This window comes from Lotus japonicus, chromosome 1 (assembly GCF_012489685.1).
Source record: "Lotus japonicus ecotype B-129 chromosome 1, LjGifu_v1.2".
Taxonomy (NCBI): Eukaryota; Viridiplantae; Streptophyta; class Magnoliopsida; order Fabales; family Fabaceae; genus Lotus; species Lotus japonicus.
In genome coordinates, this window is record NC_080041.1 from 54,453,918 (window position 1) to 54,474,972 (window position 21,055).

Sequence of the window (21,055 nt, forward strand, 5' to 3'; positions counted from 1 at the left end):
TAGAGTTGTTCATCAAAATACATGGATCAGAGGATCTGAAGATCTGAGGATCAGAGGATCTGAAGATCAGAAGATCAGAGGATCTGAGGATCAGAAGATCTGAGGATCAGAGGATCTGATGATCAGAGGATCAGAAGATCAGAAGATCAGAAGATCTGAGGATCAGAAGCTCTGAAGGACCAGAGGCTCTGAAGGTCCAGAAGCTCTGAAGGTTCAGAAGCAGAAGTAACGAAGGTCAGAGGATCCAAGCTTCCCTCTAACTCTGATCACCAAGCTTCACAAGTTCCAACACGAAGCATTCCTCTGATCAGAAGTCATTGGTTAAAGGCAAATGTCTCTATCAAGAAGTACAAGAGCAGTGTACTATTCTGAAAAGCCTACCTACCAAGGTTCAGCCACAGCAGGTTCTGGAAGTTCCAGAAATGCCCTCCAACGGTCATATTCTCTCAACAGAAATATCCTTTGCACCTTGGACTATAAAAGGCTGAAGAAAAGAAGAAAGCTTAAGTGAGAAAAACCAAGAGCTGCAATACAAGAAAAGATTCAAGCCTCTACTTTCTTCATCTGTTCTTATTTAGTTTACACTCAGCTTATTTAGAAGCAAACCTTTGTAAACACCAACCTCAAACAGTTGTTTGATTTTCCTTAAGGGACCGGGTAGGTCAGTATCCTTAAGAAGACTAAGAGAGTGAATCTTAGTGGTGATTCCTTTAGGAGATCAAGGTTGATCGGATCCTAGAGAAGACTAAGAGAGTGAATCTTAGTGATAGCTAAGTCAGTGTATTGTTAGTCACTTGTAGGTTTCAAGTGCAGTTGTAACAATTATCTGATTAGTGGATTGCCTTCATTCTAAGAAGGAAGAAATCACCTTAACGGGTGGACTGGATTAGCTTGAGGGATTTATCAAGTGAACCAGGATAAAATACTTGTGTGCTTCTCTCTTCTCTCTATCTTTATCCGCTGCACCATCTATCGTAGAGAAACCGAAAAGATTTACTTTAAATCTTAAGGGGAAAGTTTTTATATTGAAAACGCTATTCAACCCCCCCCCCCCTTCTAGTCGTTTTTCACACCTTCAACACCAACTTTAGCTACATTTAAGAGTATAACAGTAAAATTAGATATATTTCAAACATAAATTGTTTAACGTGACAAGAAAAAACTAGAGTACTTAATAGAAGATATACCTATACAAAGTGATTGGTCACATGACCAACAACTACGACAAGATGTTCTAACGGTGGGGCACCTCCTCTCATCGGAAGGTAAGTGTAACTAGATTTTAACGAGATGGAGATGAAAACCACCCGAAACCGGTTAGTAAACTCAGCCAGGTACATATCTGCCTCCCCCCCAACAGCAAAGCGCAGGTCTCTGCCACATCCTCTCTCGAGGCCACTCCTGGAGTGTAGAATCTCCCACCGACCGGGATGTGAAGAAGAGCGGAGACATCGTCGAGGGTGACATTCATCTCCCCGAATGGCATGTGGAAGCTACTAGTCTCCTCATGCCACCTCTCGACAAGAGCTGAGATAAGCCTTGGGTCCGTCTCTGCATAGCTGCACCTGGCCAGAGGATAGAGTCCGCTCCTCTCCACAATCAATCAGACCTCCCTGAAATCGTCGCCCTCGCACGAAAACTTCCCCAACTTCGTACCAGCAGTGGCAAGCCTCAAATAACCTCGGTCCTCATAACGATGGTCAGTGGTGCCTAGTAGGGCATGCCACGTCCACGACGCTATGTGATCCGGGTAATGTCGCATAAGTGACAACTCATCCGGCCCCCCAAGAAACGGTGGATCTCTCTGGAGCGGCGGCCTCCTCGGATCCTATACAACAGCCTCAGGCTCAGGCTCAGGCTCAGACTCCAACTCCAACTCCTCCTCGACTGCAGCACACTTAGGTCGAGAGGTGGAAGGCTCAGCAGTATCGTGGTCAGGAACCTCGGGGAGTGGCTGAGGAGATGGATCCTGAGTAGGCCGAGCACTAACCTTAGGAGTCGCCTGAGTAGGAACCTCAGGAATAGGCTGAGGAGTCGGTTGAGCAGGCTGTGTAGGAACCTCAGGACTCGCCACATCAGGAACCTCAGGAGTCACTTGAGCAGGCACGTCTGAAGTCGCCTGAGCAGGAACCTCAGGCGTCGCCTCAGCAGGAATCTCAGGCGTCGACTGAGCAGGAACCTCCGGAGTCAGCTGAGCAGGAACCTCCGGAGTCGGCTGAGCGGGAACCTCAGGGGTCACCTTCCGAGCTGCCTTCCGAGCACTCGACACATCCTTATCATGATCACCTCGCCTATGAGAAGCGTGGAGAAAGTCACGACGATCGGTCAGCTCTTGAGACGATACCCTCCCGTGCTTCTTTGTCCTCCCCATAATCTATCAAGAGAAATAAGGAAAATCAGTGATATGTAAGCCATTGTGTCAAATGAGCATGGTTTGGAAAACATAGTTGAAATAGAATAGTAAAAACTTGAAATAACAGATTAATAACATGTCATAACTATGCATGTCATAACTAACTAAGTAAAACTACTAACTAACTAAGCATACCAGATTAATAATCAAGAGCTCCTTATATAAAAATCCCGAAATCAGTTTGATAGAAGTAGAATTGAATACAGAAATGGAAGGTTGCTGCAGGGTATGTGAAAGGTCTGCAACAAACTGATGATTGAGACCCCAACAAGCTCAAGGTTGCTGCTTGTTGCAAACACTACACAACATGTTTGGATCCAAAATATACTAGTAATTCTTGCTCTACACTATTGGAGTCAAAATTTCTGTCTCTTCTAAATCAAAAAGACAGTTCCTCACCTAACACAAACCAGAGGATCCAAAATATACTCAAATTGGAATGTATTGAAAGTACTTTCAAGAAGAATACAGTTTGTACTTTCAAGAAGAATAATAATGTGAAAGAATCTGAACACTACACAACATAAGGTTCTCTTAGAAGATGGACAGTTTACAACTTCTCTTAAATAGTATTGCATAAGGTTCGGATGGGAGAATCTGAACACTATATGTAATGCTTTTAAGTATCTATGGAAGTAATATGAATGATTAGCTAAAACACTCTATGTAATGATTAGCTAACTATTTCAGATATCAGCTATGTTTTGCTTTCAGTATCTATGGGAGAATCTGGACACTATATGTAATGCTTTCAGTATCTATGAGAGAATCTGAACACTATATGTAATGATTAGCTAACTATTTCAGATATCAGCTATGTTTTGCTTTGGAAAACTGTGTTGTGATGACCCCTATATGCTTTCAAAGAGTTTTTCTAGGAGTTAACTATTTCAGATTTCAGACATTAGTGTTTTCCAAAGAAGATTATGATTTCAGATTATGATTCAGATTCACCCCACTACCAAAAGTCAATCTAAGAATCAAAGATTAAAAGAAAGCCACCCTTAAAAGTAGCAGATAGTTAAAAAGCAATCACAATTAGAATCAACACTACTAGCATGAGAATTACAGTTTCTAAGGAATGTCTTAAAAAGAAACACTCTTCTGTCCAGTTTTCCATTGGTCTCAGCTTTCTTTTTCCCTATGTTCCCACCTTCCATCATCACAGATCACCCCCAGGGGGTTGCAGGCACAAATTAAAAAAATATAACATGAAAAGGCCATTTTAAACCCAATTTAAGGTAATCATCTTGGTTTCGGTTTTAAATAGTATTGCATAGGTTGCTGTAAACCTTCACTATTCCGAATCTTCAAGACCTGAACAATTCCAACTCTTCAAGATTCGGAGTACAAACATACCCCAAATTCGCACCTCAGAATCCAAAAACTCCAAAACCCCAAATTCCTCAAACTCATACCCTAATTCATGAAACATCAACTCATAATCATCAATTAAACCCAAAAATTGAAAAGATTTGGAAGGAACCCTAATCTACGAAAGGGAATTGAATTACCTCGATTGAACAACGATGCTTGACGATTGAACAACGATGCTTGACGATTCTTGGTCGCTTCCCTAATCGCGAGTGTTGAGAGCTCCGAGTGTTGAAGTTTTGTGGAATACCGAAAGTGAATGAATTGATCCCGTATTTTGTTCTAATACTAATACAATCCGAAAGTTGAACATGCGGATCAATCCGAAAGCTTATCTCCTGGAGTAATACACGAAGGGGCAATTTAGTATTTCCCCACTTTTTAGTGGGGTGACAATTCTAAAGGTTGGGGTTGGAAATCTAATTCCCGAAAAAAAGCCTTATTAAAACCTTACTTGGGTTTTCCCAAGTGAAGGAAAAAGAGTGCACATTTTCTAAAGCCAATGAAAGGGATCCCAAGAACAAAATGAGAAACCCGAATGACATAACCAAGGCTGGTCCAAAACCAATCCAGAGTTTCCCAGTGAAGACCAGAAAACCGAGAGCCACCAATTCTGATAGGGAATGAGATGCAACCATTGGGAGCCTTGCTACAAAGAGATTTCAGCACCCTGAGTCCCTGATATACACCCCAGCATAGATAACGACCCCAAAATCCCCTTCCCCACAATCTAATCTAATATAATAATATATAGTTTGGGAGTCATTAAAAGCTTAGGTGTCAGCAATCTACAACTTCCACAATTATAGAGACATGTGGCAAGCTATTAAAATTCATGAAATATTATATAGTCAAGCTTCATAATATTCATCTAATAAACCTATACTATTTGAAATTTGAAATTCAAAATATAAAAGAAAAGAAAAAACAAACGTAACAACCAGCTAACTTCTCTCGAATAAAAAAAACAATCAGCTAACATAAAAATCCGATACACCTGTTATTCTTATCTAATAATATATAGTTTGGGAGTCATTAAAAGCTTAGGTGTCAGCAATCTACAACTTCCACAATTATAGAGACATGTGGCAAGCTATTAAAATTCATGAAATATTATATAGTCAAGCTTCATAATATTCATCTAATAAACCTATACTATTTGAAATTTGAAATTCAAAATATAAAAGAAAAGAAAAAACAAACGTAACAACCATCTAACTTCTCTCGAATAAAAAAAACAACCAGCTAACATAAAAATCCGATACACCTGTTATTCTTATTCAGATTTTTTTCAACATGTGTGGTCAAAAGTTTTGGGAAACAAAATTGCCAATGCATCTGGTCATTTATTCATCCATCTTCAACTCATAAAAAAGAGGCAAATTCAAAATTTAAAATTTAAAATATTTATAAAAAAAAACATTCATTATAAAAAGACCAATATCACAGGCTTCATAATTCACGTTCTCCATCTCACAAATCCTCACACAACTTTCTCTACTTCACCCTTCTTATTCTCAACCATGATAAAACTTAAATCAGATATTTCTCTTTCAAAAGCAACATGTTGCAAGGATATTAGGTCTATGGACTCTACTTTCCTTTGACAATCCATCATATATGTGTAGTATTGACATGGTATTGATGGATCATCATGTATATTTACAAAATTCAACACGTCACTCATATCGTCTGAACTTTCAAGAAAAAACTACAGCTAATATGATTACAGAAACAAACATTCTCATGTTTAGATTCTCATTCGTTCCATATTCTGATTTGATCAACCTAGGCATTGATACATCTTTTCTAGTTGGTAAGTACATCTTTTTTTGTTCGTATTTCCTTCTGTTTCTATTTTATCTTTAAAAAAACCAACTCCTTTTTTTAAAAATAGACAGTAAAAAATAGACCTACGTGATTTCATATTTTTTTTTCATTTATATAATCATTTTTTCAATATTTGAATTCAAACAAATAACAAACTCTTTTTTTTAATTAAACATATGGGAATCTCTTTTTTTCATCTATATAATTTTTTTTTAATTTGAATTTAAAAAAAACTATTTTTTAAGACTAATAAACGAATTTTTTTTTAACATTTACTACTCCATCTTTTCCATCATCTACTGGCTTGATTTTTTCCAATAATGAAACAAATTGTTTCCCAATGTAATTAGATATTGTTATCTGGTAAACCTCGGCTCACTCATTATGGAAAGGGGAATAAGAAGATTCTCAATATAGATCTTTTGATTGATGGGTAAATATTTGGTTCACCAATCAATTATTTATATTCTTAAATTCATCAATTTGGTATGTGTAGATAAGATTAATATTAATAATAATAATATTTTGTTTTACATTAATAACTTCAACTTTAACCTTATTTCTTGTTTGTAGCACCATTGTGGAAAGGTTGTTGGATCACTATCAGGCATTGAAGCAACTCCTAATAACACTTTTGATCCGAACAATTCTTCAATGGTATTCTACATAGATTTTCAAATTAAATTGTTATTATTTAGTGAATGGATAATTTATTTTAAATATGTATGTGAACAAAAAAAAATTATTTAAATTAAAAAGCTTCTAATCAATCCTTTTTACCTTTTTCATAGGAATTTAAAGGTAAAGTCATTGGATCGCTTTCTCAAATTAATAGTTCTTCTAAGAATACTTCTATGTTGAATACCCCAAAGGTATTAAACAAAGTTTGTAATTTTATTCTTAACTATCTAGAAACTAAACTATGGTATACTAACAATCATTTGCATGTCAATTTTATCATTGCAGAACTTGCTCTCGGAGTTCACTGCTGCCAGTGATGACAACGATGTTATACAGACAGGTGATCAAGTTACCACATCTAAGAGGAAAGTTGAAAATGAAGCTAACCTTGTGGCGGAGGTAATTGTTTGAAGAAAGTTATCAAAGTGGAGAAGGACTAATTTTGTTTTTCAATTCCAATTGAAATTATTATTCCATTTCATTTTGGGAGTTCTGGAATTCTTTAGATGCTCATTTTAATTTTTCCTTTTTTATGTTTCCTTGAATTTTTGTTAATCAAAAAATTGATATTTTGTTGTTATTTCATATCTATGGTGATTATTAACGAATGCATTTGAAAATATTGATATCTTCCTTTTGCTGCGTAAAAACTAAAAACCAATGGTGAGAGAGTAAATATTTGATAGAAGGGGAGAGTAAATGAAACAAAAAGTAAGCTATGTAAGGTATATAAATTTTTTTTTACAAATGAAGTTATATAATTGATAGTGGAAGATTTGGAAATACTCCATACATTATGAAATAAAATAGAATTTTATAATCAACAATTCGTAAACCAAAAAAAAAAGTTAAGATATGTCAATTCCATTTTGATACAGTTATAGAAATACCAAAATGGTAGTATAATTTAAACATTTTATATTGTTGTACACTGAATGTGGTCTATCTGGAGTGTGATAAGTTTCAAATGGTATGTTTTTTTAGTAGAACACTCACATCCCTCAAGGTTTCTTTGAATAGCACTTTAACCCATTCTCATCTAAAATCTACACATCACCCCACTCACCCTCCTATATAAACCTCATCTAAAAAAATTTCATACCAAAAAAATACTAACTAAATATTCCATTTAACTAAAAATTATTTAATTATATTGTTCAAAATATAAAAACAATCTAGAGCAACAAGATCAATATATCCAAAAGCATGTAGATTAAAAATAGAGCAAATTTCACCTAAAAATAAAATAGGGCAGGTTTTCTTTCTTCCAACGCGTGCACTGGTCACAAATGATGAATGTGACAATTGAAATTTTCAAAATAAATAAATTTATAATTTTGTTATACTTTTTACTATATATTTTTTTTGAAATGGTTATACTTTTTACTAGATTAGCTACCCACTTTTATCCCCATAGGATAACTCAAGTGGTAGGAGCTGGGGGGACATATGGGTTGGGTAGGGGTAGGTCCAGGGATCGATTCCTGGTGGGTGCAATTTATCTTTCCGATGTATCAAAAAAAAGATTAGCTACCCACTTTAGTTTGCCGCCCCATTAAGTTAAATAACAATTTTCAATTTTTGTAAAGAAACTTTTTGAACGTGATTTTTTCTAGATAAACTTAAATTTCAAATGGTTAAAACTTAAATGTCACTATAAATTTAACCCACTATATGTGAGGATTATCATACTTCCAAAAGTATGTGAGGTTTATTAGTATTTCCTTCTCATTAGCAATCACAAAATTCATATCTGAATCCGATACAAAATGAAGATACAGAGTATGTGAATGCTATCAAAGAGGCTACCGAGATTAGCGCATCAGGAAATTAACTAAGAAGGCTATTTGCCTCAATATTGATGATAACTACTTTGATCAGACCAGACACTGTATGGGAAAGTACTTGGAAGTTGTTAGCTGAAGGCATTGAATACTCATTACTCGTATCCCTTGACATACCAAGTGTCTTGCTAAACATATATAAAAAATTCATCCCAATGCACATTGTAATATGAATAATACTTATTATTATTTTTTTGACAGCCTTATACTTATTTTTGCAGATTTGAAAATTAAAGAATCTGACTTCAGGAAATTATGTCTTATAAAAATTGACCACATTTTGAAGTCTAATCAGAAGTCTTTAGCAGATTTTACAAGCTTCTCGAATGTTGACTTATCTGGGGTTGTACACTATCAAGGAAGCCGACCTTGAATGAGGATGAAGAAGTGTAAAACGTGATGAAAGTCATTAATCTTGCGTGGTTGGTCACATTATAAAAGTCATTAATCTTTTGTGGTTGGTTACATTATAAAATTTGGTGGCGGGTATGAGTGTTGGATGTGACAATTTAAAATTACTTTTCTCTATTTATTATGTTTTATTTTTAATATATACACATTTGAGAGAGTTTTTCTCATAACTCTAGATTAGAAGTGACAATTTAGCAGTAATTTTTACAATAAAAACCAATGAAATTTCCTTAAAATCTCTATTTTTAATTTCACAAACTAACAACTATGCAATTAATTAGGAAAAGTCAAACGGTATCTCTTCATGATAAACAATATTTTGGCATTGGTCTGTACCAATTTTTTTTTGGCATGGGTCACGATTTCCTTTCATTCCTTCTGTCAAAAAAAATTTGGGCATGGGTCACGAAAAAAGATTAGACAAAAATATAACATGCTAAAAGATAACATGGAAAGTATATAATTCAAAAGAACATTAAAAAATATAACATGCTAAAAGATAACATGGAAAGTATTGGATATGGTACGGCTGTCAATTTGAGTCGTCGTGGTGTTGATATGGATTTGCTATGCCCAATGTGTGGGGAGGGGATGAGACAACGGCTCATGCGCTGCTCTTTTGTCCTGCGGTGGCCCCAATTTGGTTTATGTCTCCCTTGTCTTTTGCCTTCCATGGACCTCAACCTGCTAATTTTTCGATGGAGGCATGGCTTCGGACTTTGCTGGACCAGAAGGATGAGTGGGTGATCGATAAGGTATCCACGCTGCTGTACGCAATTTGGGCTAGACGAAACCTCTGGGTTTTTTATCAACGTTGGCTGACTTTGGAGCAGACGTTGAAGCGTGCAGCTGCAATGGAGGTGGTGAAGCTGGATGATTTTCAGGGGTTGGGTAGTGCTGGTTTGAACACACCTCAGGTGGATAGACAAGACGTGTGGCGACCACCACCGAGAGGTTCTGTGAAGGTCAATGTTGATGCCTCTTTCAAGCATGGTGAGGTGGTGGGTATGGGCATGGTGGTGCGAGAAGCAGATGGTGGTTTGCTCCTGTGTGCGTCGGGGAAGATGGCTGGAGCTCTATCGGCGGCTATGGCGGAAGCAATGGCCTTGCGGTGGGCGCTGGGCTTGGTTTTGGAGATGGGTTACCAGCGGATCGTTGTTGAAACTGATTGTGCGGTTCTTCACAGTACTTGGAGGAGTGCTCATCATGATTGCTCTTACCTTGCAGCTGTGGTCCAAGATTGCGTGGCTCTTTCTACTGGTTTTAGTTCTTTTTCTTTTGTTTTGGTTCGTAGAAATGCAAATCGAGCAGCGGACTACATGGCAAAATTTGCATTATCTAATCTTTGTTTTGTTTGGTTTGGGAATTTCCCTATGGTTTGGAGCATCTTATTGCTTCTGATGTAAGCTCTTTTGCTAATCAATAAAATTGAGCTCTTTTACCCTCAAAAAAAAAAAGATAACATATTTTTTGACAGAATTACAAAGATAACATGATAAATAGATAACATGAAAAGTGTAAAATTCAAAAGAAATTTCAAATTAAAGTAAAAGATAACATAGAGATTATGGCTTGGCTCACGGATGCAATTTTTAATTGTTATGGTGTCTCATTCTTTGCAGGTAGAAACTTATGAAAAAGAAAAGGAAAAAGTGTCACTTCATCAAATGTATTTTTACATTGCTATTATTTATTTTGTAATAAATTTCCCAGTTTAAGTTATTTTCACATTTTTAAGGATCTTTCTGAATTTATTTGTTATGTAATTTGGTTCTTTGTACCTCTAATTAAAACATTATTTCAGATGTGGGTCATTTTAGTATTCTAAGTTATGTCAATTTGGATGAAATTTATCTTATATTTTATTAATTTGTCTTTAACTCATGGGGATCAACGAATGGAAGATTATACCTATGAATATAATCCGTACATGATTCTGCGTATGATAGTGTTCTCTCTAAAATCAAAATTAAATATCAAACATAACCAAATCATACCTGAATATAACTCAATTCAGTTAAAAAAATGACCATATAAAAATCATTATTCATTACTCTTAGCTTTATTTTTTTTTTCTTTTTTTTATATTATTGGGTTCATTTAGTGTACACAAGAAAATTTTTGTGTAAAGTTGCACCACCCTAGATTTACATGTTATAGTAGGTTACTTTTTAGGTAAATATTTTTTTAATTTTTTTAACTAATTATCTAACCCTGGTTTAACCCATCACCACTGTTCACCAAAAAAAAAAAAACCACCACCACCACCTCAACCTCAACGCCATCTGCCACCACCTGAATTTCTCATCCTTCCTCAACAATCACCACCACCTTCCACCGAAGCCCCACCCAACAGCACCACCATAACCACTTCTTCCTCTTCCTTTCCCCCAATTTTTGTGCTAACATACAGAGAGGGAAACAACAAAATTGCAGATCTACGTTGCACTTCTCCCTCCCTCCTCGTTCAATCAGAGCAATTTCAACACACACTTTTCCATTCGAAGAGAGCCTCACGATCCCTGGACATTTCTGCAACATGGACGTGACGTACCCAACCTGAACGCTCGCTGGAACCCTAAGCTTCAGCTTCTCCGCCGCTCTCCAAAGTCTCTTCGCCGTCTCCCTCCACCCTCTGCACACCCTCGCCAATGCCAACAACCCGACCGGCGGAAACCTCCTCATGACCTCCCACATGAGGCTCACCGGCAATCCGCACGGGTCAATATCCAGATCCATGTCCAGACCCGGATCCTCCTCGTGAAACGAATCCCCGTCCTCCTTCTCATCTAGCTCCGACAAATTGACCCCGCCGGCAGCGCGATCGACAAGATCGTCAAACGAGAGAGCCCGACATAGGCGCGACGGCGGCGACTGACGGAGCGCTGAAGCAGAAAGAGATGAGTGGCGGCGATGTCGGAGACGGAGACATGGGTCTTGGTGTTGCAGACATGGCCCTTCTTTGGTTGATCATTGCGTTCCATCTTGTGTGGTTTAGGGAAATGGAGGAAAGTGTGATGACTGCATGTTGATTGTCGCCGCCTCTAGCGGTGGTTTGTGGTGGCGCTACGACAGCTATGTGATTGCGTTCCATTTTGCGTTCTAGCCACCACCGCAACCTCTCCCCCCACCGCCGGCGCCACCCGTTTCTTCTCTTCACCTCTTTCCTCTTCAGCCATGGCAAAAAGGTGGTCGTGGGTTAAACAAGGGTTAACCATAATTTAGTAAAATAAAAAAAATCAAAATGAATAACAAAAAAGCAATCTGCTATAGCAGGTAAAATTAGGGTTGTGCAACCTTACACAAGAAAAAAGTTATGCACACTAAATGAACCCTATATTATTCTCTGTGCGACACACGGGTTCAAATACTAGTACTACAGAGTTTGCAAACATAAAATTGGATTGAAAACCATGAACTTTAGCTGTGAGCCAACTCCACGTTTTGACTTGAACCAACTCAAATATTTTATCCACACCCCACTCACACTCCTTGAAGATTAAATTATTCCAAATTGCTACATAGGAAATGGGTGTGAAATAGAGAGATCCATCATCTTCTAAAACACTCTACTCTCACTCATCTTGGTTCAGTTCAATATAGAGACCCATAACAGAAATTCACTGCACACTCTAAAAATGGGTAGCAGGTCATGGTTGAGCCTCACCGCGTGGCGCAACTGGAGTTTCCGCCACTCCTTCTCCTCCACCGGCCTCAAATCCACAACCACCGATCTCGGCGGCGGCACCGTCATGCACTGCTGGGTTCCAAAATCGCACAACCCTTCCAAGCCATCCCTTCTCCTCATCCACGGCATCGGAGCCAACGCAATGTGGCAGTGGGGCCCATTCATCTCCCCCCTCGCGCGCCACTTCAATCTCTTCATCCCCGACCTGCTCTTCTTCGGCGACTCCCACTCGACCCGACCCGACAGGTCCGAGCGGTTTCAGGCCGAGTGCGTCATGGCCGTCCTGGAGGCTCACGGCGTCCGGAAGGTCAGTGTGGTTGGGCTCAGCTACGGCGGCTTCGTGGCGTACAGCATGGCGGCGGTGTTCCCGGAGAGCGTGGAGAAGGTGGTGCTCATCTGTGCCGGAGTGTCGTTGGAGGATAGAGACATGGAGGAAGGGATGTTTCAGGTGAAATCTGTTGACGAGGCGGTTGAGGTCTTGCTGCCGCGGACGCCGGAGATGGTTAAGCAGCTGGTGCAGCTCACGTTTGTCAAGCCTATCAAAGTCTTACCCAATTGTTTTCTCAATGATTTCATTGAAGTAAGTGGTAGTGGTAGTGGTGGTGCTTTCTCTCAATAATTTTGACTTTTTTTTCATCAATTTATCTTTCTTCATGAAGCTACTTGTTTATCAAAAAAGTTATAAAGACAAAACTTGATATGCATAATATGTTACTATGCCTTGAGAATTCATATGAATATGTTTATACTCTAGACAAGTTTTGAGAGCTCCTTTGTGGAGGAGAGGATCGTGAAATTAGAATTATGCGGGAGAGGGGGAATTGTGTGATTACATTTATGTTGGGGGAGGAAATTAGGGGGCTATTAATGAGGTCAAAAGGGGATTCATCTAGACGGCGATGCCACTTACTAGCTGACTTGTTGCTCGCGTGTCTCTCTTTGGATTTCGCCAAACTACTTACGTCATCCTAACGTTACCCTCTCGGTCGGCTGAAAACCCAAACTACTTGCGTCATCCTAACATTACCCTCTTGGTCGACTGAAAACCCATAACAGTTCACCGCTCATAAAAGCTTCTCTCTACAATAGAATGTGTCTATCAATTCTAGAATAATTTCATGCATACAGTTATAGTATACTTATTTATTAGTACCTTTTTGTCTAGTCTACCCTTATGTGAATATCACAAACATGGAATTACCCTTCTAGTGAAACTCTCTGAAGCTGGCCTTATTCCCTTGCAGGTGATGTGTACAGAATACCGGCAAGAGAAGAAAGAATTAATCCAAGCACTGCATAAGGATAGAAAATTGTCAAATCTTCCTAAGATAACCCAGGTTTGTTTATTGCTCCTGGAACTTTTTACTGAGTTAATTTTACCACAGCTGCATTCTTGTACTCTAACTTTTCAAAGATGCAGCCTATGCAAATTATATGGGGAGAACAGGACTTGGTATTCCCACTAGAATTAGCTCACAGACTGAAAAGGTAATTTTAAGAAAATTAAGTTGACAACTGATTTTATCTTCCAAGCACTTATACAATTTGTGCATAATTATGTGGAAATTAAACCTTCTAAGATTACTGAAGCAATAATTCCTTCAGCTTTGTTGTTTTGATTATGTTCCGCACTTACCTGAATGTTGTGTAGGCATGTGGGAGAGAAGGCAGAACTGGTGATCATTAAGAATGCAGGGCATGCACTTAATGTAGAGAAACCCAAGGAGCTGTACAAGAATATAAAATCCTTCCTCATTGATCCCTTGATTTCATCTAAACAAGAAAACCACAGCAATGGTCACATGGTGGACCAGGAAGCTTAAACTCCTGATAATTAGAAGAAAATAATTCCTTCAGCCTTATGGATATGTATGTTTTGGATCTTTTCTCTCAATAATCCACAACTAACCATCAACAAAATCAATAGGGACATCCTCTCACGTGTCCGGTTCCAATTTCCAAGGCAGGATCACTTTCAAACTTAATTAGCTCACTCTTTTGTTTTCTCTTTCTATCCTGTTTCCTCTTTTGTATTTTAGGCTCAGTTGGATAAAAGGCTTTTATTATTATTTTCATCCTTTTTTATTTAAACAAAAAGAAAACGAGCTCAGTCAAAAACTCAAAATAAGGTGTTCACAATTAGAAATGACATACTTATCACTATTTAATACTTGAAATTAATATTTTCATTAATATTATGTAATACAGGTATTCTATGTCGACAATTGAGCGGTGACGTACATCCATATTCTTGCAGGGTTAGTTCTCTTAGCTAAATTTTATTTTTTATACATAAGACTCGAATAAGAAACTATACATATATTTTGTGGAAGGGGTGCAGGTGAGTTGATCAGCAATGTTTCTTCAACATGGGAAAGGCACGGTTTGGGGCATGATGATAAGGATGATAAGGCACTTGTTTTAACTTCAGTTGCAGCTGGTCTTCTCTCTTGTTTTTGTTATTTTCTGTCGAATGAAAGGCACGGTGTGCTTCTGTTGTCCTTAAGGTGTGGTGTGTTGAAGCTGGTAGTTTGGAAAGTTTTTTTTTCTGGTTTGTTGTTTAGGTTTGTTTTCTTGGGTTTGAGTACTCTTTTTCCTTCCATAGGGTTTTTCCCACCGAGTTTTTCCTAGGAAGGTTTTAATGAGGCTTAGCCCTAGGAAACTGGTTTCTTTTGGACTTGTCAAGTCTTTTGTCTGCACTTGGTTTGGTTTTACCCCATTTCATGAGAGGGCTTGTTCTCATGGGTTACTTTCTTTCAATAATATCTTTTCAGTTTTCGGAAAAAAAAGAAACTATACATATTACTTACAATAAATAAAGCATGAAGAGTTGATTTGGGATCACTTGGTATCAGGGGTAATTAAGTTCTATTGTCCACCCTTTCAAAGTTTAGTTTTTGGCTTGGCTTTGCAGTTCATGGCTTCCTGCTCTTTCCTCTCCTGCAAGTTTACTCCTGGGCCTATATGTCAAATGAGAGTTTAATATGGATTTGTAGGTATGCTCACAAGTTGGCTTATATTTTTCCAAAAGGGATCAATCTAAGAGGTTAGTAAGTTCATGGTATTTCCCCCTTTTACATGAGCATTTTTACATATCAATGTTTTGTATTGCTTTATTGAATATCTTTACCTAGGATCTACGAAGGAACATTCAATAGCATACAAGAGTGCATGAAACATGTCTAAGATGGAATTATTTTTGTTTTGTTTAGTAGGGAGTTTTGTTTACTTGAATTCTGTCTGTATTAAGTCATGATTCAATTCATAATTTTTATCTGAGATTTGTTCTTGGAACTTATTTCCGCTAATAACCTTCTTTTGTCAATTAGCATCTAACTTTACACACTTTTATTCCTCATTTTTAATCCTTCAATCTGATAACAATCCTTTATTTTCAATCATCCTACATTTTATTGTCATCACTTGAAATTTACCACTTCTCCAGCCCAATGTAGCATCTAATAGCAAACATTTCATATCATATTTTCCAGGCTCCATTGTTGTCTCAATTAAGGTGTTGGATTGTGTAGGAAGGGAGCGTGGCCTGATCAAAGGTTCAGTTGGACATGAATGATCCAGCTCTGGTGTGCTTAGATGGATTTGAAGGATTGGGGAGGTGATCACTATTATTGCAACCACAATCCCACCAAGATATAGTACATACAAAATCTCAGGTTGGTGTGATGCGATGTCCTTTTGTCATGCTTTATATTTCATATAATTTTCCGTCTTTCTGATTTAGTTTTTTGCTCTTTTATTTGTCTGGAGGAGGGTAGTGAAGTTGAATTTGTTTCTGGAGAAACTAACAAATTTTGTTTTGATTACTTCAATTGGTTAGAAAGAAAGATTTTGCTGCTGAACAATCTGCAAGGGTGAATGATGCGTACTGTACACTTAGCAAACCTTTGTCAAGAGGGATTTACATTGTAAGCATGCTTTCATGTAAAGATTTGAAATGATGATGCTTCATTACCTGCAGAATTTGAAGGTCTTTGAAGTTCAATGGTGATAATAAATTTGCGATGGAGAAATTTTTTATTGGCTTAGTTTCAGTTTGGGTCCCTGATGTTTCAGAAATGCACGATTTGCGTCCCCTGTGTTTAAAACGTGCGGTCAAGCTCCCTGACGTTTCTAAAACGTGCGATCGAAGCCCTTCCGTCCATATCCGTTGGGTTTCGTTTGTTGACCAAACGGAGCTGCGTCCCCGTGTAATAAAACGAGCGAATTTACTCCCTGATCTTTCATCGTTGTGCAATTTGCCTCCCTAATGTTTAAAACGAACGAATTTACTCCCTCATGTTTCAATAAAATTTAAAATAAAACAATTTAATTAAAAACTAAATAATATCAGAATATAACTAAATATAAATTATAAAAATTCAAATCAGTTCATCTTTTTCACCTGTAATCTCACTCTCTTCACCATAGCCATAACCACCAAGGTCTACCATATACAACCAACCCCAAACCACCACCTCTTCCTTCTGAACTCACTATCTTCTTCTTCTCCTTTAGATCTGAACCTGCTATTCTCCATTACAAAACCCACATCTACAAAATCGACATCAATTTTTTATGTTCAAATCCCTAAATCCCAACTCTCACAACTTCAGTGAGGACATCATCCTTAAACATGTAGAACGCCACTCCCAGTATGCTCACAAGGAACACTATCGCCTCCTGCAAATCCCCTAGTTCCACTCTCCTTTCTGAGTTTCGTTGCTTTGATGATTTCTAGGTTTTTTTGTGTAGTAACTGATGACTTGCTGCAGATCTGGATGTGGCTCTGAGGTTTTGCAATGGCCACGAATTTCAGCCAGAGAGGGCAACGATGATTCTGAAAGATGAATGGGTGACTAAATCTGATGAGATGAAAATGGCTTATCCCTATCTAAATCTTCCTGGATTTCTGGTTTCTTGCATTATTTATGTGTTTTTTGTTTGTGCTGGATCTGTTTTTTCATGAAAGATGGAGAGAAATGTGTGTTTGAAAGTGGAAGATGAACTAGGGAGAAAATTGTTATTACTATTCTTGATAAAGGTGTTGTTTTGTTAACGAACATGAATTGAAGATTCAATTTTTTTTTTCTTGAATTGTTGTTGATTTGAATCTGTTTCAGGTTGTGTTACTTTGATAATGAATGATTTGTTTTCATTCAAGATTAATGATATATCTGAAACAGATTAATGATCTTTTTTTTGTTACAATCTGTTAAAAATTAAAGATTTTTTTTTTCAAATTCTGTTTTTAAACATTAGGGAGGCAAATTGCACAAAGATGAAAGATCTGGGAGTAAATTTGCTCGTTTTATTACACGTGGACGCAGCTCCGTTTGGTCAATAGACGGAACCAAACAGATATGGACGGAAGGGCTTCGATCGCACGTTTTAGAAACATTAGGGAGCTTGACCGTACGTTTTAAACTGGAATTAAGCCTTTTTTATTTGATCAAAGGAGAAAAATAAATTATTGTTCAATCGGACACAGGCTTTCCAACAGTTTCATACTTTCATTAGTTATGTATAGTTTAATAGTTTCTTCTGCCCTTTTACCAAGTAATGTTGTGCTGTTGGGTTTTAGCTGAAGCTTGACGGTGTAGAAATTGATGAAGAACAGACAATTTCAGATCCAGAATTACTAGCAGAGGTAACAGATAGAGCTTTATTAGTTTTCATTGTGAAATTTCCTTTCAACTTAACTTCTTTGTTAAACAAAATATCATTAAACCAAGTACTTTGAAAAACGAGTTGAGTTATTCTCTTTGAAGCTTGAATAATTTATTTGAATTTAAGGTACTTGGGTCTCTCTTCCATAGAGAAAAAAGTAAAAAAATATCTGAAGAAGGAAAAATCGTAACAATCTGAGTATCATTGTGCACTGTGAATGGGAAGATAGTTATAATGATGAATAGGTAGGTATTCTTTAGCATTTAAAAACCATTTCTATTTAGGATCCGGCATTGTCAGTTCTTAGAGCATTGACTTACCTCCTCTGAGTGAAAATAATGTGAAATTTAAATATCAAAAATACATTTCAGCAAGGTAAATGTTCAACGTAAATTCTAAACTAGCATTTTGACACAAACATATTTTCCTTTTTCTTTCCCATTTCTTTTTTTCTTCCTCTTAAATACATCAGTTTTCTTTTCCCAGAACTTAAAATTGAACTTTGGAATTTAATTGGTAAAGTTATTGGTATACAGTATACACTGCATATTGTTTACTATATCTTCTCTCATCTTCCCTTCTACAAAATTAAAATCTAACTTCAAATCCCATTCTACTGCTAAATTTTACTGCAGATTATGGAAATCAGGGAAGCAGTTGAAGAAGCAAATAACTCTGAGGCTTTGAATCACATTCTCTCTCAGGTATGTCTTGGAAACTCCAATAGTCCAATCTACAAGGCACAAGTGCAACAAAGTCAGTTCAAATATAGATTTTTATAATATTATTGCTTTAATGCTGTTTCTTCATATCTTCCCCTGATTCTTCATACAGATGCAGGAGAAACTGCAAAATTGATCTAATTCCTTTGCTCATGCTTTTCAAAACCGGAACTTTGAAGAAGCGAAAATTGCAATTAGGAGAATGACTTACTATAGTCGTGTGATTGATGAAGTTGTAAAGAAGCTTTGATATAGGTAATTTCATCTTTTTCTTTTGCCTGATTGCTTGGCCTACCCTTGGTAGAGGTGAAGCTAAGAAATTTAAAAACAAGAATCAAAGTTTCGGGTGAAAACTGAAAAGTGCTTTATGCTTACTGAAAGTAGGTTAATTAGAAAGAAATGACAATGGGATGGTCGTCATTTTCATCTCATCTTTAAAAAAAAATAATGCAAAATAAGAGTTTAAAATGGAAGTTAGAAGCAACAGTTAATATCTGGAATGAACTTGATTCAGTGTCTTCTTATATCCTAGAATTTATTATCTCAGTGGAGACAACCTTTGTTTAAGTTCACCAACCCGATCAATAATCTCACCACATATATATATATATATAGGGGAATGCTAACTTACTCCCACTTGATTTTGTGAAGGAGTATGTTAGCACTTAACACCTTTTCATTTTGGACAAAAACTACCCTCCTCTTCTCACATTTAAAAAAACTTAAGTTCTGGGTTTTTGGTAATTTTGGTTATCCAAATTTTTTTTATTTAATTTTAAAACTTAAAATTCTCTCTCATCATTTAATACCCTTCTCTTTCTTTTTCCTTTTCCTCTCGTTCTCCTGCTTCTTTTCCTTTCTCTTTCTTGGTCCTCTTTTTCAATTAGATTCATTTTGAAGAAGGAAAATAAGCTGGATTTCTTTTTAAATGAAATGATGGAGAAGACTGAATGGAACTGCAGATATGGCTTGAAGAGAGAGAATTGGGAGGGGCTCCTAAATGACGTGAATGGCAAAGGGGCTCCTAAAACCCAAAATTGAATTGTAGAAACAAGAATGAGTAGTGGAAGGAGCCTTTTGGTTCTTGGAGGTAGCAGTTGCAGAGAAATGGGAACCGATTGAAGACAAAGAAAGGTGGAAGAAGGTGATAAATGAGGAGAGAGAAAAATTGAGATTTAAAATTAAATAAGTTTGGTAACCAAAATTACATTGGTAGCCCCACTTTATTGTCTTAAAGAAGAGAGTTGGAGTTTTTTGTCCAAAATAAAAAGGTGTTACGTGCTAACTTACTCCTTCACAAAATCAAGTGGGAGTAAGTTAGCATTCCCCATATATATATATATATATATATATATATATATATATATATATATATATATATATATATATACACATTTTTAAATATGTTTTTATCTTCATTTTATATTTGTCAAAAGCATGCATGTTACACAAATACAATTCCGCTTGACTGTTATATTGATAAGTGATTCTATCAGCTTGTAGACACTATACACACTCATGTGTTCCAAATCAAGGAGGTAGAAATGAGAGATTCTTGCATGTTCATGGATGGAATAGCAATTAATGCATGCTTTAGTAACACCTCCACCATTGATTTTAAGTTGGTAGCCTCAAATCAATTGCGGAAATATTCTTAGAGCGTGCTTTTACTTCTCTGTAGAAAGTGCAGGATAATATGCTTGGTCCAAATAATTGTAAAATGGCTTGCATTCTTTTTCCATATTTTCATGAAGATATATTCATTGCTGCACCATTTCTGACAGTATTTTTAATCACTTTCCAGGACATCATTTTTGCTGAACCTCTTCTGCCTATTGCACTTCAAGGCTTTCACAGTAATGTGTATTCATCAAAAACTTATACTTCTACTGATATGTTCTTTTTCTTAAGATGCCCCTAGTTGTGGTTCTGCCTCTGATTCCATTACTGTCATTTTGTTATTGATTATATCAGTGTAGGCAAAGACGGAGTGATTCCTTTGGATTGATCACATCTCCGAATGAAGTGGCCTCTCAGAAGAGTACCATATGATCTCATATTTCTCAGTACACCTTTTTGCTTCTCTATGCACATTTTGTCACATCATGAGGCAGACTGCATGCAACTAACAACAGTCTTGTGTTCCTGAGTGTAGCTATTATGAATATAACCTTGGGAATTTTGCTTCACTGTATTTGATGCTACAGTAAAGGTGTTTTGTGGTGAGGTTAGAAATGCAATTCTCATGTAATGCAGTTTGATGTTTATAAACGAGCTGCTAAATAATAACCAATATTAATTATCCATCAGCTTACCTTTTCTTTAACATTTATATCCTGGATAATTATTTATGCTACGTTGTTGTTAGCAAATAGCAAAATTATTTCACCAAGAGGATAATGGCTTTTTAAAGGAAGGAACAAGT

The 21,055-nt window shown here is 36.8% G+C and overlaps 2 protein-coding genes and 1 pseudogene across 8 annotated transcripts; 2 read left to right on the forward strand and 1 right to left on the reverse strand.

The window, feature by feature from the left end:
* Window positions 1-1,828: 1,828 nt before the first annotated feature.
* On the reverse strand, window positions 1,829-2,371 carry LOC130738580 (vegetative cell wall protein gp1-like). Its single transcript, XM_057590636.1, has one exon. It carries the CDS (start codon window positions 2,369-2,371, stop codon window positions 1,829-1,831), a length of 543 nt encoding a protein of 180 aa, XP_057446619.1.
* A 9,621-nt stretch (window positions 2,372-11,992) lies between these two features.
* LOC130728719 (uncharacterized) lies at window positions 11,993-15,915 on the forward strand. 7 transcript variants are annotated; one of them, XM_057580292.1, is made up of 8 exons: window positions 11,993-12,821; window positions 13,486-13,578; window positions 13,662-13,729; window positions 13,893-14,110; window positions 14,450-14,499; window positions 14,583-14,748; window positions 15,156-15,287; window positions 15,733-15,915. In XM_057580292.1, exons 1-4 carry the CDS (start codon window positions 12,192-12,194, stop codon window positions 14,062-14,064), a joined length of 963 nt encoding a protein of 320 aa, XP_057436275.1. In that variant the 5' UTR covers window positions 11,993-12,191; the 3' UTR covers window positions 14,065-14,110; window positions 14,450-14,499; window positions 14,583-14,748; window positions 15,156-15,287; window positions 15,733-15,915. The 7 variants fall into 7 exon arrangements, with proteins under 7 accessions (XP_057436275.1, XP_057436261.1, XP_057436267.1 ...); XM_057580278.1 differs by having other exon boundaries at window positions 15,772-15,915; XM_057580284.1 differs by having other exon boundaries at window positions 15,238-15,287.
* On the forward strand, window positions 15,865-20,962 carry LOC130738583 (iron-sulfur cluster co-chaperone protein HscB homolog; annotated as a pseudogene).
* Window positions 20,963-21,055: the final 93 nt, after the last annotated feature.

What these genes read in the sequence shown, in the direction of transcription:
- LOC130738580 (XM_057590636.1), bottom strand. Translation starts at nt 2,371, where the DNA reads ATGGGGAGGACAAAGAAGCACGGGAGGGTATCGTCTCAAGAGCTGACC.
- LOC130728719 (XM_057580292.1), top strand. Translation starts at nt 12,192, where the DNA reads ATGGGTAGCAGGTCATGGTTGAGCCTCACCGCGTGGCGCAACTGGAGT. An exon ending in TTCTCAATGATTTCATTGAA is followed by an intron (nt 12,822 to 13,485) that starts GTAAGTGGTAGT and finishes ATTCCCTTGCAG; the next exon opens with GTGATGTGTACAGAATACCG. An exon ending in ATCTTCCTAAGATAACCCAG is followed by an intron (nt 13,579 to 13,661) that starts GTTTGTTTATTG and finishes TCAAAGATGCAG; the next exon opens with CCTATGCAAATTATATGGGG.